General features: G+C 44.0%; 1 protein-coding gene across 2 annotated transcripts in view; it reads left to right on the forward strand.

Annotated features, from left to right (window-relative positions):
• The first annotated feature begins 4722 nt into the window (after positions 1–4722).
• SH3BP5 (SH3 domain binding protein 5) overlaps positions 4723–18452 on the forward strand; it is a 168563-nt gene continuing 154833 nt past the window's right edge. The window contains exon 1 of one of the 2 annotated variants that reach the window (XM_063922346.1): positions 4723–5091. In XM_063922346.1, coding sequence (XP_063778416.1) covers positions 5014–5091 — 78 coding nt within the window. In that variant the 5' untranslated portion in view covers positions 4723–5013. The remainder of the gene's footprint in view (positions 5092–18452) is intronic. The other variant, XM_063922345.1, reaches the window with a different exon arrangement.

Here is an 18452-nt window from a genome sequence, read left to right on the forward strand (position 1 = left end):
GGGTACACACTGATAGATATATCTACAGATCAATTGATCTGCAGATATATCTATGGACGGATCGGGCAGTGTGCTGTGCATACACGCTGGCCGATCCGTCGGGGACTGACGTCATGAATTGGGCGGGCGTGTACACACGCCCGCCCAGTTCAGCTGTCAATCACCGCCGGCTGGTGCAGCATGTGTACGGGCGGCCGGCTGGTCGCCCGTACACACACAGCGATGAGCCAATATATCGGTAGATATATTGGCCGTCGGCTGTGCTGCGGGGCCGACACGATATGTCTGTGATCAACGGAGTTCACAGACATATCGCCCATACACACTGGCCGACGGACCTGCGGCATATCGCCCGTTCAATGGAACGCCCGATATATCGGCCAGTGTGTACCCACCTTAACCGTCATTTAGATGTCAACATTGTGAACATGAGGATGTTAACCTGGTACCTGTTGACATGTTGAACCATGTCAATATTCTAGTGTTGACATTATGTTAGTCAGTAACCGGTCAGGGATGCGGTTAAGATCCCGGCAGTCGGAATCCCGACGCTGGAATCCCGACACCCGTCAGAATGCCGACGCCATAATCCCGACAATGTCAGGAGACTGATGCCGGAATCCTGACAGCTGGCATCCCGATCGTAAGTGTAGCGGGTGGGTTAGGGCAGGGGGGAGGATAGGTTTAGGCTGTGGGGAGGGGGTTTTTATGATTAGGCAAAACCAGGGGGAGGTTAGGGTTAGGCAGTAAGGGGGCGGTTAGGATTAGGCTGCGGGAAGGGAGGGTTAGAGTTAGTGGGTAGGAGAGCGGGGGGAACATACTTATTTGGATTTTACAGATCTGGATGCAGGCATCGGTATTGTGACCACCGACATCCAGTCCGGCGGTCATTCTTACTGAACCCTCCAGTCAAAAGGTTGACGACCATAGGCTCGACACCACAATGCCAACATCATGTTGACATGGTTCAAACTGTCAACGGGCACAGGGTTGACATCCTTAAATGGTCGACAAGTTTACTATGTCAACATTTTAAACATTGCTATGTGAAATGTGGACAGTTTCAGGATGTCGATGGTTGGGTTAAGGCATCACCAAGAGGGTTAGGCTGTGTGGCAGGTTTGTGTTGGGCTGCAGGGGTTAGGAGGACGGGGGAAGGTTAGAGGAGAAATACTCACCAGAACACTTCAGCATTGGAGTGACTGTCACATGGCCGCCAGGTCCTGTAAGAAGGATGGAGCAGCCAATGCCACTGGGAGAGGGTAAAGACACACTACACCACCAGGGATGCTATGTTGACAGTTCATCATATTGCCATATAATCAAGGTAGACATGATGAATGTTGACATTCTGAGCATACCGACAAGCAGCATGTCGACAGTTCACCCATGTCGATAATGTCATGTAAACCTAATGACTGTTGACAAGTCATACCACACCGGTTGATCTGGCAGCAATTTAGATTAATCATTACACAGCACAGTTATACTGTACTACGTCAACTATAGAGTAAACATAGAAACATAGAATTTGACGGCAGGTAAGAACCACTTGGTCCATCTAGTCTGCCCCTTTTTTTATCCTTTAGGCAATCTCAACCCTGTTTGAACCTTAATTCTTTGTAAGGATATTCATATGCCTATCCCAAGCATGTTTAAATTGCTCTACAGTCGTAGCCTCTACCACCTCTGATGAGAGGCTATTCCACTTATCCACTACCCTTTCTGTGAAGTAATTTTTCCTTAAATTTCCCCTGAACCTCCCCCCCTCCAGTCTCAGTGTATGTCCTCGAGTTCTAATACTTCTCTTCCTTTGAAGAATGTTTCCCTCCTGAACTTTGTTAAGACCCTTGGTATATTTGAAAGTTTCTATCATGTCCCCCCCAAACTATACATGTTAAGATCTTGTAGCCTTTCCGGGTAAGTTTTGTGATGAAGGCCATGCACCATTTTAGTTGCCCTTCTTTGTACACTCTCTAATGTATTTATATCCTTCTGGAGATATGGTGTCCATAACTGGGCACAGTATTCCAGATGGGGCCGTACCAATGACCTATACAGTGGCATTATCACTTCTTTTTTCCTGCTACTGATGCCTCTCCCTATGCAACCAAGCATCTGACTTGCCTTTCTCATTGCTTTGTTGCGTTGCTTTCCTGCCTTCAAGTCACTTGAAATAGTGACTCCTAAATCCCTTTCCTCCTCAGTAGTTTCCATTATAGTACCCTTGATACTATATTTAGCCTTTGGGTTTTTAAAACCCAAGTGCATGATTTTGCATTTTTTAGCGTTAAACTGTAGTTGCCACATTCTTGACCATTTCTCAAGCCTACCTAGGTCATCAATCATTTGTTTTACCCATCCCGGTATGTCTACCCTGTTGCATATTTTTGTATCATCTGCAAAAAGGCATACTTTCCCTTCAATACCATTTGCAATGTCTCCAACAAAGATATTAAAGAGAACTGGACCAAGTACAGATCCCTGGGGTACTCCACTGGTAACATTTCCCTCCATAGATAGTACTCCATTTACTACAACTGTCTGTTTCCTATCCTGCAACCAGGTTCTTATCCATTTAACTGTTTTATAATCCACCCCCACGCTTTCAAGTTTATTTAGCAGTCTGCGATGTGGGACAGTGTCAAATGCCTTACTAAAGTTTAGATATGCTACATCTACAGCTCCCCCTTGATCTATTATTTTTGTCACAGAGTCAAAAACGTCAATAAGATTTGTTTGGCATGATCTCCCACCAGTAAATCCATGCTGTTTTGGATCCTGTAAGTTGTTTGATTTAAGATATTCTACAACTATTTATTTTAATAGTTTTTCCATTACTTTCCCTACTACTGATGTAAGGCTTACTGGTCTGTAGTTACTTGCTTCTTCCTTGCTTCCACTTTTGTGCAGTGGAACTACATTTGCTCTTTTCCAGTCCTCTGGAATAGCACCTGTATTTAGTGACTGGTTAAATAATTTTGTTAAAGGTGTAACCAGAACATCTTTTAGCTCTTTTAGTATCCTTGGGTGTATCCCATCCGGTCCCATTGCTTTATCCACTTTTAGTTTTGAAAGATCTGTTAGGACTTTCTCCTCTGTAAATGTACTTTCATCTACCTTATTTTTATGAATGTCCTTTCAACTTCACTGTGGCCCCATCCCTTCTCCTTCTGTAGTAAATACTGAGCAAAAATTATTATTTAGGTGATCTGCTATTGCCTTGTCTCCCTCCACCAAATGCTCACTCTCTGTCTTGTCTTATTATTCCTCCATTTGATTTTCTCCTTTCACTTATATACTTAAAAAAAGTTTTGCCCCCTTTATCTACTGGTGCATACACACGGTGAGATATTGACTATGCCCAATTCTGACAATGCGATTTCCCTTGAACTCTCCCATAGCCCAGAAGCACCAATTTTGACTATCTGTACTTTTGATTTTGACTATGTATGATTTTGACTATACTGTTTGCACTAGATAGTACACTAGTCTAACTTGCCTGCACAATCTATTTAACTTGCCTGCACAATCTATCTAACCTTGTGATACCGACCCCGCGGGAGTGCGCATCGGGATCGAAAGGTGGCTAACACCTTGATATGTGCACTAACGGTCCTTGCGATTTTGACTATAGAGTCAAAATCGAAAGCAAAGATCTCACCGTGTGTACACACCTTAAGGCGGATATACCTGCCAGGGGTTTGGCAGTGTTTGGAGTGGCAGTTGGTGTGGCTCCCCTATTTGAATTTTGTACTATGCTGCAGCCCAACTGGACTCACTAGCCACACTCGTCACTTAAGATAATAGATAAAATTAGGCACCAGCCAACCATAAGATCAGATACTGGACGGTATGCACTGCTAAAAATGTGGCCAAATGCCATTTTCGGAGGTTTGGCCGCTTACCACATAAGAACCAAGCTCTGAAATGCAATACATTCCAGGGCTTTCATGCAGTGGGCAACACCATATTTAGATGGCGTCGCCCTATAGAAGCCTATGGACTTCTTTCCGTGATTCCCCCAATTAAATCCGTCCCAGCACCCCCTGCGGTAGCCGTGTCACTTGACACATGCACAGTAGGACTATTGGGTCCTAAACCGGAAGTCCTTCTATCTGAAAGGACAGCTCTTAAGCTGGGTACACACTAGACATCCTTCGTTGGCCCTACATGCAGGATGACATCACTAGCAGGATGATATCACATTCGGCAGCATGGCCCCGTCATCGCTACTGACCTCAGCAAGTGTGTATGCACTTGCCGATGTCGTCCCACCCACTACTCCCACCAGGTACCGTCGCTGGGTACACACATCATCTAGTGTGTACCCAGCTTTACAGAGAGATATCCTTTCTGATTTTTTTAAGCACACAGCGTTAATAAACGGCGTGATGCTTGCGAAGAGTGGCAGGATGCATCGCATGACATGCATCTTGCTCACTAACTGAAGTAAGAAATAGAGCACAACCAAGCAACATTTTTGAATTGCTCTTTGAATATTTTGTTATCATAAAAATAAATGGATAATTGGGTCATTGGTACATGAACCTATTTATACAGTATATGGGTATATTCCAAGCCTCCTTCACTTCAGAGACTACCAAAATAAATATCAGTGAGCGCAAGACTAGCCTTCTGCCTGCTCCCAGCCCCTCTCCGTGCTATAACCTCACCCACATAATTATCAGCTCTGCTCGGTTATCTCCCTACTGCTTCCCTCTGTGTCAGCACTGGAAGGCGGGGGCTGACAACTTCCCCTCCTTTCCCTGCTGCTGCTGCTGGTGGTTTCCATTTCCAGGCTCAGTCTAGGCAGCAGCAGCCGCCGGCGCCGCGTTTCCCCGTAGTCTGGCTGTGTGCAGCCCATGCAGTGTGTGCAGCAGGCTGGCAGTTATGTAGCAGCGGAGAGGGGAGCAGTGCATGCACGAACCCAGCTGCTGCAGCCCCATTGTGTGTCCTAGCATCCAGTGATTAGCGTCAGCTGCTGTCACTCTCCTCTATGTCTGCTGCATAATGGAAACAATGGGAATACGAAACAAGGGTCAGGAGAACATGCAGCCCGAAGAGGAGGAGGTGGACCCTAGGATACAGGTAAGGCATGGGCACATAAGATGGGGCATTGGCATTGTGTGTGACACACTGCCCGGGCTGTAAGGGAGGAGGTGTGTCTGGCTTTCTTCGCCAATACAAGGTCGGACTGAGACAGCCTTACTACTACAGGTCTTGTGTTCCAGAGGCTGCATCTATTACTGGCTATGTTTTACGTTTATCTCTATTTTATTTCTGTGTATACCTGCTGCAGTGCTGATATATTCTCTCTCTCTCTCTCTCTCTCTCTCTCTCTCTCTCTCTCTCTCTCTCTCTCTCTCTCTCTCTCTCTCTCTCTCTCTCTCTCACACACACATGTTTACAGATATGTCACTGCATTTTTATATGTACTGAATGTTACAACTAAGCCAGCCTGCTAGTGACTGCATTTGTTTACACCTATATTTATCATGCAGTTGTGTTGTATAAACGCATTGCAAATACTAACTGTTGTATACTTTGTATGTACCAGACTATTTATATGTCTCTAGCAGACATTAAAAAATGCATTTAATGCTGATTCATGATGTCATTGGAACGCTGTAGTAGGCTTCCAAAGGGGTGGGTTTGTCAAACATAAAATGGTATATTTCATTTACATATACTATAAAGCGCTGAATACCCATCAGTTAGGATGGTGAATGGTTTAGTATTATACTGCTGACCGTGAGACTCTCAGACCCCAGACCATAGCTTATATCTATTTGTAGACACATCAGTGTGCCATTCACTGCACATTAGAAACCTACTTTTTGTATTTTTCCCATATAGCTGAAGTCTCACTGTTTATGCAAGTTATTTTCTATGCCCATTAGAGCACCTTTTGTTTCTGTTGCAGCACATGGCTACAATACAAAGGGTTGCCTACTCTTCCAGAAAAACATAACTACTGTACTTATAGAATGCCTTGTAGTGTGACCAAAGCCTGTATAGAGATCCGTGTTTAAAATCTAAGCAATCTGACTAGATTGCTTAGATTTTAAGCACGGATCTGCCGTGTGTATGCCCCCCAGCGATAGTTGTGCTAGATTGAGCCTGCATGCAGGCTCAATCTAGCGGGTCGCTCACTTCAGCGCTGTGTGAAGTGAGTGGCCCGTGCGTCCGTCCCCCGATGTACTGAGTGTGGTGAGAGATGTGTGCTGAGCGGTCTGTTAAGATCGCTCAGCACACATCTCCCCCATCAGTACCCCACTTTTACTCTGCCTCTAGTACAAAACAGTACATATGTGTGTATAATTTTTTATTTTTTTTATTCACTACGTTAACCAATTTGAAGAAAAGCTCTTTGATAAGGGTTCATCAGTTTTAATTTATAGGTATTCACTGGTGAAGGATAGTTTCATATGATGTAACATACAGTATATAGGCTACAGAACATCTATTAAGACCCCTTTCTAGTTCTCCTTTTCTTCACAGCTCTGTAATTGCAGCCAATAGACCAGTTCATTTTAGGTCTTCCCTGCAGTATTTTATGATGGTTTAATTACGGAAGGGGAGATGTACTAAGCCTTGGAGAAAGAGAAACGACCAACCAAACATCTCCTAACTACAGACTGTAGCCTGTAACATGGCAGTTAGGAGCTGATTGGTGGGTACTTTGGGGTCTATGTACTAAGTCTTGGAAGGAGAAAAAGTACCAACCAATCAGCTCCTGACATTTTTCAAACACAGCCTGTAACATGGCAGTTAGGAGCTGTTTGCAGGGTACTTTGTGGTATATGAGCCTAATTTAGGCGTGATCGCTGTCCTGCGATCAGATAGTCGCCGTCCAAGGGGAGTGTTAATTTGCCCCGTGCAAGTGTGCGATCACATGTGTACGCCGTACAAAAATGTCCCTCAGTCAGCTGACAACTGCAAATCAGCTGCACCTCACTCACTATCGAATAATTTTCCCACTGTGTGCAGTCTGTGCACAGGCCAGGACTTACTCTTACAGTGCGAAAAGAACAGGCTGATCGTCACTGGAGCTGACGTCACACACCCTCCCAGAAAACGCTTGGAAACGCCTGCGTTTTCCCTGACACGCCCAGAAAACTGCCCGTTACCACCCTCAAATGGTCTCTTCCTGTCAATCAGCTTGTGAATGACTGTGCAATTGAAATTTCGCACCAGCTTGTTGCTGTTTGGCAATGCACGTGTGCATTGCAGTGCATGCGCAGTCAATCGATAAGCGCCCACTGTGTGAAAGTGCACAGCAGCGATCAAGTCTGAATCAGGCCCTATGTACTAAGCCTTGGAAGGAGAAAAAGTACCAACCAACCAGCTCCTGACATGTTTCAAACACAGCCTGTGACATGGCAGTTAGGAGTGGATTGGCTGGTACTTTTTCTCCATCCACTTTGTCTCCAAGGCTTAGTAGATAGACCTATAGACCCCTTTCTCGCACTCCTCTTTATCTCTCCAAGGCTTAGTGAATCTTCCCCCAAATGTTCTAATAGGGTTCACAATTGGTGATTATATTTTGTTTTGTTTCGGTGTGAGAAGCGTGGCTACTGCCGGTATTCAGCAATACTTACCCTCCTCAAGATTCTCAGAGGTGTCTTCCTCTTTTTTAGGGGGGTTGCCAGCGGTCTGCAAACTGTTATCCAACACAACATACAACATGAATTCATGTGATTTAAAAAGGTAATGGTTTACCCTAAATACTGGGTCAGGACGTATAATGGTAATACGCTGAAGGGAATCCGTTCCAAATAGTGCCCTTCATTACACTGGAGTCCAGCAGCAAGAGTCTCTTATATATAGTGAGAGTCCAATACGTTTTTTGCATACACCGTTTGAAAAAGCTGCAAGCTATATGCAGCGAAACGCGTCAGTTGTTATCCACTGGACCAGGACAACTTTATTTTGGATCTGAACCAGCCCTTGCCAGCTGCCAGCTAACCAGAGGCGTTTCAGTGTGTCATAATCTAAAACACCGTGCTGCATGAGGTACCCATCCATTATACGGTACTAATTCCATGGCATAATCCTCTAACGGTGTACGCAAAGAACGTATTGGACTCTCACTATATATAAGAGACTCTTGCTGCTGGACTCCAGTGTAATGAAGGGCACTATTTGGAACGGATTCCCTTCAGCGTATTACCATTATACATCCTGACCCAGTATTTAGGGTAAACCATTTGCTTTTTAAATCACATGAATTCATGTTGTATGTTGTGTAGTGTACAGTATTGTGGCTTTTATTAAATTGTCTTTTTAAAACTGTCAAATTTGCACTAGTATTGTTCTTTCCTTTGAGCGCAGCCTCCTATTTGTTGTATTTCTGTTACAGTGGGAGTGACTTCCCTCTCTCATTGGCTGCAGCTTCGTAAGGCATCTCATTCTATAGCGCCCGAATACATTTGGATATATCCTATTTTTGGCCTGTCTGCAAACTGTTAACATGAAATGTGTGCAGATGTCCTCGCATGGGCATTGTTACTCAACCTGCCAGGGATTTAGTGAAACTGGTGTGGCCTCACTGGCCCCTACTGACAGTTAGAGGCACGGTGGGTGTATGTAATGCCATCACCTAACTGCGTAAAGCAAGGCTTTTCGATGCTTGATAAATAGTGTTTAGCCACTGTCTATGGGGATGGCGGAAGAGTGCCCAAAGTAGGGTAAGGCTGGAGAAGTGTCTGTAGCGTTAACTCTTTCTTAAATAGGGAGAAGGGGTGAACAGACGTTTTAACCATGCTTTATGCCAGCAAAGTGCCACTTCAATGCTTCATAAATAGAGCCATAAAGGTGCACTTCCTACTAGAACACAAGTTTGTCTTATATAAAAGTTCACTTTGTGTTCATTACAAATAAAGGGTGAGTTTGTTCAAACTGTATGGCAGCATTAGTAGTGGACCAGTCTAGATGAAGGGCTTTTTGTGTGTCTGGACTCTGTTTATGTTTTTCAGTGTTAGCGGCTATTAATTACACATTGTAGTATTGTTTATGAACAGTAACTACGTACATTTAGCTTTCTATCCATTATTTAATGTATATTATTGCATTTACATGAAATAATGGGGCAGATATATTAACCTGGAGAAGGCATAAGGAAGTGATAAACCAGTGATATGTGCAAGGTGATAAAGGCACCAGCCAATCAGATCCTAACTGTTAATTTACATATTGGATCTGATTGGCTGGTGCGTCTATCACCTTGCACATATCACTGGTTTATCACTTCCTCATGCCTTCTCCAGGTTAATACATCTGCCCCAATATACCTAATTTGTTTCTCCTGGTGTCTATGTGAAAGTTACTTGGTTACTGACATCACAGTTGATATATTTCACAGTTCAGTTATAAATATAACAGAAAATGTGTCACCTCTGCCATCGTTATTAGTTAATGTCAATGCTCTTATTTTCTTGAATAAGGTTGTTCAAACAGAGCTGGCATGTTGTATATTGTGTAAAGAGAGAGTACTTGTGACTTTTGTAGGGAAACATTGGTACTCCCAATAGAAGTACTCTTGTTGTTTTTCATTCCCCAACACCCTCTCCTCTCATATTTTGTATTAATATGACTAGATAGATACATCTGGGTCATTACTTGTAGAATATCATTCAGGGGTGCCCACAAAGAATTCTCTAGTCACCCAGGTAAGTGTAATGCCCCCACACATTTGCCGAGGTGCCTGACGGCCGATGCGGCCTACGGATAACCTGGGTGGGTGACGGGGGGGAGTGAAGTTTCTTCACTCCCTGACGTCACCCCGGCTCCATAGCCTTGCGTGCTAATATGGACGATATTGTCCATATTGGCTTGCAGGTATAAACGAGCCAGCTCCAACAATGAATACCTGCGGTGCCGCATATCGTTTAATTGTTGGTGCCTACACACTGAAAGATATGAACAATTTCTCGTTCATATTGGCCGCACACATCGGCAAGTGTGTAGGGCCCTTAAGTCTGTTGATCTCAGAGGTGCAATGTTTTACAGATGTGTCCTCATACATCATTGCTGCAGTCATGCCAAACAGCTCCACTCGGTGAGCCAGGTCCCGGGAGACTCTGCTAGTGTCGAGTATCTTTTTATTTATTTATTTATTTATTTATTTATTTTGCTGAAAATGTGTCATAGTCGCAACGAGATGCGGCTAGGATGGACCAGGAGACAGTGCTGGTTAAGTTGATATGCGACGCTTGTATATCTGTCAGAGCTGTAACTAGACATTTGGTGCCCCAGAATTAGCACTGGTTCAACCACATATCTGGAATAGGGACAGTGCGTGCTGAAGGTGCACGTCCAAAAATGGTTATGGTCTCACGGGGAAGGGGCATTGCCACACAATAGTAGCCCCAATTCAAAATATGTCACTCAGTAATGCAACCTTATTCGCATTACACCGCATAGTAGTGTCCCTTATTGACATTACATCACACAGTTGTCCCCTTTATTCACATTACACCATACAGTAGTACTCATTATACACATCATACCACACAATAGTACCCGTTATACACACTATGCCACAAAGGAGTGCCCTTTATGCACATTATGCCACACAGTTATACCCCTTGTACACATTTTGCCCCTTATTGGCAATAAAAAAAAAACCCCGCTAGTTCTGCTGCTAGTGTAGGCTTGGGCAAAGGGGGCGTACACTTTAGAATTCATCTATTACATTAAATAATAAATTATTGCTCTTTAATAGTTGAATATAAATATCGCCCCTCCCTCCTCTACCTAATCCTGCTGCAGGACTAGTATATTTAATTGGTCTTTCTTGTAAACGCTAATGTCAGTCATCCTCTCAGCTGCCTGACTTATTGACGGAAGTGATGCGACAGACCCTACTCCCCACTAGGTCTGTGGTTCCTGGGTCCCTCTTCTGCTATTGCCGCCTCCGTTCCCCTGGCCAAGCTGCCACCTACCATCAGTTGCTCCTGACTGATCTTGGATCAGACGCAATGATGACCCCGCACCACATATTGCCTCTTGTGTTTTGGTCGAGGTCTCCGGGACTCTCCTCCACTCTGACATGGACCCCGGTAGTGCTGTAGGTGACAGATCTGCCTCGTATTCCAAAATACAGAAAAAAATGTAAACCAAAATGTTGCAAAAGAGAAATGTTTCTTATTTTTTGAGCTTCTACTGCTTTCACTCTTGCTAATGTCCCCCTTGAAGTCAGTGGCCTGTCACATCTCGCCATGCTGCAAACCATAGTGTTTCAATCTCACGTTTCCATCATTTGTTATCACAAGTGTATTCAAAATGTCTACAGCAGATGTAGATGCAGTTGGGGCTACAGTGGGGGTATATATCCTTAAAAAAAAAAAAAGAAGCGCCACCTGTCCCTCTAGCGTCACCTCTCCCTATAGTGTGAATGGGTCCCAGGTTGCATCGACCAGGCAACCTGTTCACACTGCACCTGACCTGCTAATAACCCTGCTTTATTCTCGGGTTGAAATATCGGGTCCGCAACCCGGAATTCGTAACATTCCCCTTTCACACCGCACCTAGACCCGTGTCGGTCTGGCAATATGCCGGGTTATTTGTGCGGTGTGAAAGGGGTATTACTTCATTCTGCTGCTGTATGTAGAAACACAAATATGAACATGACTTGCAGATAGAGCCAGCAGTTGGTTTCTTTAAGAACTGTTTTCATGTCAGTGACTTTCTTTATGAATGCTTCAAGGAGCAGAGTTCCCTATAACATGCCTTCCAGCTACTGGGGAACTGCTGCTGCAACAGTTTCTGTTTAGATAGACTACGCTAATGGTTACAGCTGAATTTAATGTACTAAGATTTCTTATCTTCTTTTCATTCTGATTATACTTCATTTTATTAACCCATCAATGCACAACAAATAATTTAATCTTGTAACAATTCCCATCATACAATATAGATTTCCTTTTTATGCGGTATCACTCCTATCAGCTTTTTGCGTTGTATGTTATAGACCCTTGTAACTGGAAAAGTTGTTTGCAATAATCCCTCTATATTTTGGAACACTGGGGGGTATCCAATTAGCTGCAATAATGCAGTTTTGCAATATATTATTGCATTTGCGATAATTCTGTATCTAATTAGCTGCAAAAGTCTCCTTAGGACTTATCGCAAATGTCTCTTCACCATCTCTGAGCAAGTGATAAGTAGTGCAAAATCCCTATTGTAAGGTAAAAAGATGGGGATTTGGTTCAGAACTCATGGGACACCCCCCAGAATGACTAATTAGTCACTTACTGTAGATATTTTTTTATTTTTTTTATTTTTTTTTAAATTATTTTTAGTTGGCCAAATAATGACGTCACTTTTGGGGTCAAAAAATGCAGTAATGGAATTTGGGGTACAAGGTATGGGACAGGTATATTGGGGTGCTTTATGAGTGAGCAAGTGTTTTCGTACTTGCAGGTGGGAGTAATCGGTCTTTTTACACTTTTTTAAAAATTTTATTAAAGTCCACTAAAATTACCCAAATATATACTGATACCAAAAATTTCAGGAGAACACTTGTTTTGCTGAAAAAAATAGCTTTGTATAATTTTTTAACATTTATAAAAAAAAAATGCATATAACAGCCATTTGACCAAATTTAATTACACCAAATAGTTTTATTATGGCCACTAATAGACTTTTATAATGTTTTCCTGTATTAGTTTGGCTTTTTTGAGGGTACAGGCAGATTTCCCCATTTTCTCCTGTACTTCTCTCTGGTTTTTCTGACTAGAATTATAGCGCAAATCCCATTATCGCCATTTTGGAATAGAATAGGTGTCGAAAAATGGGAGTCTGCAATAAACTGTTTGTTTTGTTTTTTTTGGGGGGGGGGAGATAGGTGCAATATCTTTACTGGATGGCATTGTCGCGGCTAATTGGGTACCCTTCTGTGTGTAGATCCAGCCTAGTGTTTACATGCTACATCAGTCTGCTTCACAACCTGATTCAAAATATACTTGGCGATTTTTACTGTGATGTTAATGACTCTAGTGTCATGGAGGAGCATCACTGGAAACAGAGGTGTAGCGTGTAGCCACGGCGCCCGGAGCATGTGTATGCTATGGCGCACCCGCCAAGTGTGCACGTAGGGTTAAATTAAAGGGGTATCTCCCCATGACTGCCTCCCCCCTGTGTCTCCCCATGACTGCCTCCCCCCTGTGTCTCCCCATTGCTGCCTTCCCCCCCCTTTAGCTCCCCAAGACTGTCTTCCCACCTCTGTATTCCCATGGCTGCCTTCCCCCTGTGTCTTTCCATGGCTCCCCCTATGTCTTGTCTCTGCATGGCTGCCCTCCCCATCCCCCCGTGTCTGTGCATGGCTGCCCTCCTGTGATTCTGCACAGCTGCCCCCCCCCCCCCCCCCCCCGTGTCTCTGCATGGCTGTCCTCCTGTGTCTCTACACGGCTGCCACCCCCGTGTCTCCAGTAGCTACACTTACCTGTCCTGCCTTCGTCTCGGATCACTGCTGAGATCCTTGTCGCTGCATCGGTGGCTCCTCCTGATCTACAGTTACAGCGCACGGACGTCATGACGTCACGCGCTGTGCCAAATAAATGAAAAACTTTATTGTGCTGGGGTCGCCGGGGGGGGGGGGGGGGAGCAACCATCCCTCCTCTCCTGCAGAGAAGCCGCCGAGCTGCTACTGGCAGGACTGCGGACGCAGCGCCCTTGCCAGAGACAGGCGCCTGGAGCATGAGCTCCACTTGCTCCACCCTCACTACGCCCCTGACTGGAAATGTACGTGCCTTTATGTCACCACCCCTTCTGCAGTTTGCAAACAACTTTTTTTTTCTTCGTATCGATGCTGAGTGACATGAGTCAGTAATAAGCTAGACTGACTTAATTTCATGAGTGTCCTCGGTTGATACATTATGTGAACTATGCTCATAGTATACCCAAAGGTTACTTTTTTTTTTTTTTTGCAGTTGGAAAGAACCTCTAGAATTAAATATACTCTTCAATGTAATTATTCATATATGTAAAGGTCATCATAAACTAATATTTTAAACTAAAGCATACCAAGTGCATAACTTTTGCTTAAGAAAGACTTAAATCTCTGATAAATAAGTGATACTGAGATGAATTTTTTTATTTTATTTTATGTATTCTGGGAAGACATTAAAAATGATCTGTAAACATTGAAGACAATAGGTCCATTAGAAATGCCAGATCTCTGCTCAAGTACTAATTAGACCCTGCACGGGTATCCGGGCCAAGGTCTACAGTCAATACGTCGAACACTGATTGTAGACATGCATTAGGTCAACTTGATCAAAGGGTCAACGGGGGCAAAAAGTTGACATGTAAAAGGTAGACTGTTGAAAAAGTTGAAGGGGTCCAAATGGCGACATGACAATGATCGACACACACATGGTAGATACAAGGTTTTTTGTTCTTCTTTTTTTTACTTTTTCATACCTTACCATCCATGTGGACTATGATTGGTAATAGTAACCTGTGCCGAGTGAGGCACCTTGCTTGAAGCATGGCGAGCAAAGTAGTACACTAATGGGGCTTGTTTGTGGCAGGAAAGTGATAAAACACCCAAAAAATAAAATAAAAATGTGTCTACTTTTTGTGTCGACCATTTACATGTTGACATTTTGACACTGTCGACCTTTTCTACTGTCTACCTATTCTATATCAACCTTTTGACCCTGTCGACCTACTGCATGTCTACCATTAGTGGTAGACCTATTGACTGTTGAGCTTTTTAGTGTAGATCTAATAATCCGCACCCACCCTGCACATATAAAGTATATGTCAACAGTGTCCATTTTTGCGTACTGGAGAATTTCTTTATAATTTTCAGTTTAGTTTTTTTTTATGTGGTCAGTGCTATAGGTACACAACTTTGCTTAATGGAAATGCTTTTCCTGGACTGCATTTTTATTTTTTCAGTTTTTTATTTATTTTATGAAATACGTTCAGGTAACATATTTCTGCTAAAAGGACGGATTGTCATTGATTGAGACTAGTGCTTATGGTTGTGACTTATGTTAAGGTATATTCCTGCGCACTTTAGCTGCTGCCTTTAGTGGGATCCTACCCTGATGTGTCACCACACACACCTAAGAAGAATTACAATAACAAACAGTGGGATAGGAACCCGCTGGTGGCGCAAACAATGTACGGTTACTGTGATGAGTTGCCGCAACGGTCAAATGTCCATAAGAGAATGTTGGAAATGTCCAGAAACTTCTTATAAGTAGTTCTCATATAGATCCAAGTTCATAAGGTAATATGTAAAAAAACACAAATGGTATACAGAGATTCAATTGAGATCCCAGAAGCAATTGATAATAAGAAGGTGACTTCTTCTTCCAGGATTCCTTATACTGTAGTGACTTTGGAGGTGTGTTTCTATCTGTATAGGTTCACCCTGGTGTTGAAGGAAAAGGAGGCTCCTCACGTGTGCTTACTTTCATGTACCCCAGAAAAAACCTATAAAGGTTTCTTTAAAGCCTCTGAGTGTGAAGTCTCTTCCACCCGGTACCAGTGTATCACAGATAATCTCGTGCAATCCTTATAAAAACAAATGCTCACATTCGTGCTTACTTTGAAAGACGCCGTTCTTCCATATAACGGTTTCTTTATCAGTAGGCCGTCCTGCCGTCTTCATACACTTCCTGGCTTCGTATTGGGCTCGGTATTAAGCATAAACACGAAGGGATGTGTGAAGATTCATATAAATTTATTGTAAAATTACTTAAAAAAACCAATTTGGTGATTCACCACGAACAGGAAACCAGTAAAACAGATGGAATACAGCACAGTACAACAGTAAATTAAGATGTTGACCCGGGATATCTCACCGCTAACTGGCTGGAAAAACTGGTAACAGTGATGTTCTAAAATCTCACATGCTCCACCTAAGGTGGAGCATGTGAGATTTTGGAACACCACTGTTACCAGACGGTAACAGACGGCAGGACGGCCTACTGATAAAGAAACCGTTATATGGAAGAACGGCGTCTTTCAAAGTAAGCACGAATGTGAGCATTTGTTTTTATAAGGATTGCACGAGATTATCTGTGATACACTGGTACCGGGTGGAAGAGACTTCACACTCAGAGGCTTTAAAGAAACCTTTATAGTTTTTTTCTGGGGTACATGAAAGTAAGCACACATGTGAGGAGCCTCCTTTTCCTTCAACACCAGGGTGAACCTATACAGATAGAAACACACCTCCAAAGTCACTACAGTATAAGGAATCCTGGAAGAAGTCACCTTCTTATTATCAATTGCTTCTGGGATCTCAATTGAATCTCTGTATACCATTTGTGTTTTTTTACATATTACCTTATGAACTTGGATCTATATGAGAACTACTTATAAGAAGTTTCTGGACTTTTCCAACGTTCTCTTATGGACATTTGACCGTTGCGGCAACTCATCACGGTAACCGTACATTGTTTGCGCCACCAGCGGGTTCCCATCCCACTGTTTGTTATAGTGCTTATGGTTGTTGGATAGATTTTCACACAAATAAAGCATTGTCAAGTGAGCAACTTGGCAATGATTTTAATAAACAAACAAAGCAATTTTCTCATTTAAGAAAACAGAGAGAAGGCGGCATCCTATGTAACTTATCATCATATATTTATTTTCAGCAGGTGTTAAAATTTGTTATGTATCATTATTTTCCAGTAAAGTAGGAAGCTGAATGGGTCTCTTAAGCATAAACAACAAAAAATATCGGAAGGAGTATTCAGCCAGGATAATTTGTGTTCATAATCTTCAATTTCCTCCATGCTAAAACAAGCAGATATATGTATTATTTACCTTGCATAGTAATCTTTCTGGGTAGATAATTCTAGTGTTCACTCTAGGATTTTTTTAGGGCAGGGTGCTGATCACGGGGAGGGCACATTTTTCATTCGTGAGGGCACATTTTTAAGTTAGAAGGGCAAAATAAGGTACATACTATAATGCTTGGTGCTCCCATTCCTATAGGTGAAAGCATGGACAGTGCGCGCCGGAGGCGTGCAGCAAAAATTTAGGGGAGTTGTTTCGTGGGGAAGGTGCGTGACCACATAATAGTACCAAATCACATTATACCACACAATAGTGCTGCTTATACACATTGCACCAGGTAGAACCTCCTATACACACTGCGCCAGGTATATACATATTGCGCCAGATAGAGCACATTCTACACATTGCACCAGGTAGAACCTCCTATACACACTGCGCCAGGTAGAGCACGTTATACATATTGCGCCAGGTAGAGCACGTTATACACATTGCACCAGGTAGAACCTCCTATACACACTGCGCCAGGTAGAGCACGTTATACATATTGCGCCAGATAGAGCACGTTATACACATTGCACCAGGTAGAACCTCCTATACACACTGCGCCAGGTAGAGCACGTTATACATACTGCGCCAGGCAGAGCACTGAGGCACACTGCACCAGGGAGAGAACACTGAGGCACACTGCACCAGGGGTAGAGCACTGAGGCACACTGCACCAGGGGTAGAGCACTGAGGCACACTGCACCATGGAGAGAACACTGAGGCACACTGCACCAGGGGTAGAGCACTGAGGCACACTGCACCAGGGGTAGAGCACTGAGGCACACTGCATCATGGAGAGAACACTGAGGCTCACTGCACCAGGGAGAGAACACTGAGGCACACTGCACCAGGAAGAGAACACTGAGGCACACTGCACCAGGAAGAGAACACTGAGGCACACTGCACCAGGAAGAGAACACTGAGGCACACTGCACCAGGAAGAGAACACTGAGGCACACTGCACCAGGGAGAGAACACTGAGGCACATTGCACTAGGGAGAGAACACTGAGGCACACTGCACCAGGGAGAGAGCACTGAGGCACACTGCACCAGGGGTAGAGCACTGAGGCACACTGCACCATGGAGAGAACACTGAGGCACATTGCACCAGGGAGAGAACACTGAGGCACACTGCACCAGGGAGAGAACACTGAGGCACACTGCACTAGGGAGAGAACACTGAGGCACACTGCACCAGGGAGAGAACACTGAGGCACACTGCACCAGGGAGAGAACACTGAGGCACACTGCACCAGGGAGAGAACACTGAGGCACACTGCACCAGGGAGAGAACACTGAGGCACACTGCACCAGGGAGAGAACACTGAGGCACACTGCACTAGGGAGAGAACACTGAGGCACACTGCACTAGGGAGAGAACACTGAGGCACACTGCACTAGGGAGAGAACACTGAGGCACACTGCACCAGGGAGAGAACACTGAGGCACACTGCACCAGGGAGAGAACACTGAGGCACACTGCACCAGGGAGAGAACACTGAGGCACACTGCACCAGGGAGAGAACACTGAGGCACACTGCACCAGGGAGAGAACACTGAGGCACACTGCACCAGGGAGAGAACACTGAGGCACATTGCACCAGGGAGAGAACACTGAGGCACATTGCACCAGGGA

The sequence above is a fragment of the Pseudophryne corroboree genome, chromosome 5, assembly GCF_028390025.1.
Source record: "Pseudophryne corroboree isolate aPseCor3 chromosome 5, aPseCor3.hap2, whole genome shotgun sequence".
NCBI classification, from domain to species: domain Eukaryota; kingdom Metazoa; phylum Chordata; class Amphibia; order Anura; family Myobatrachidae; genus Pseudophryne; species Pseudophryne corroboree.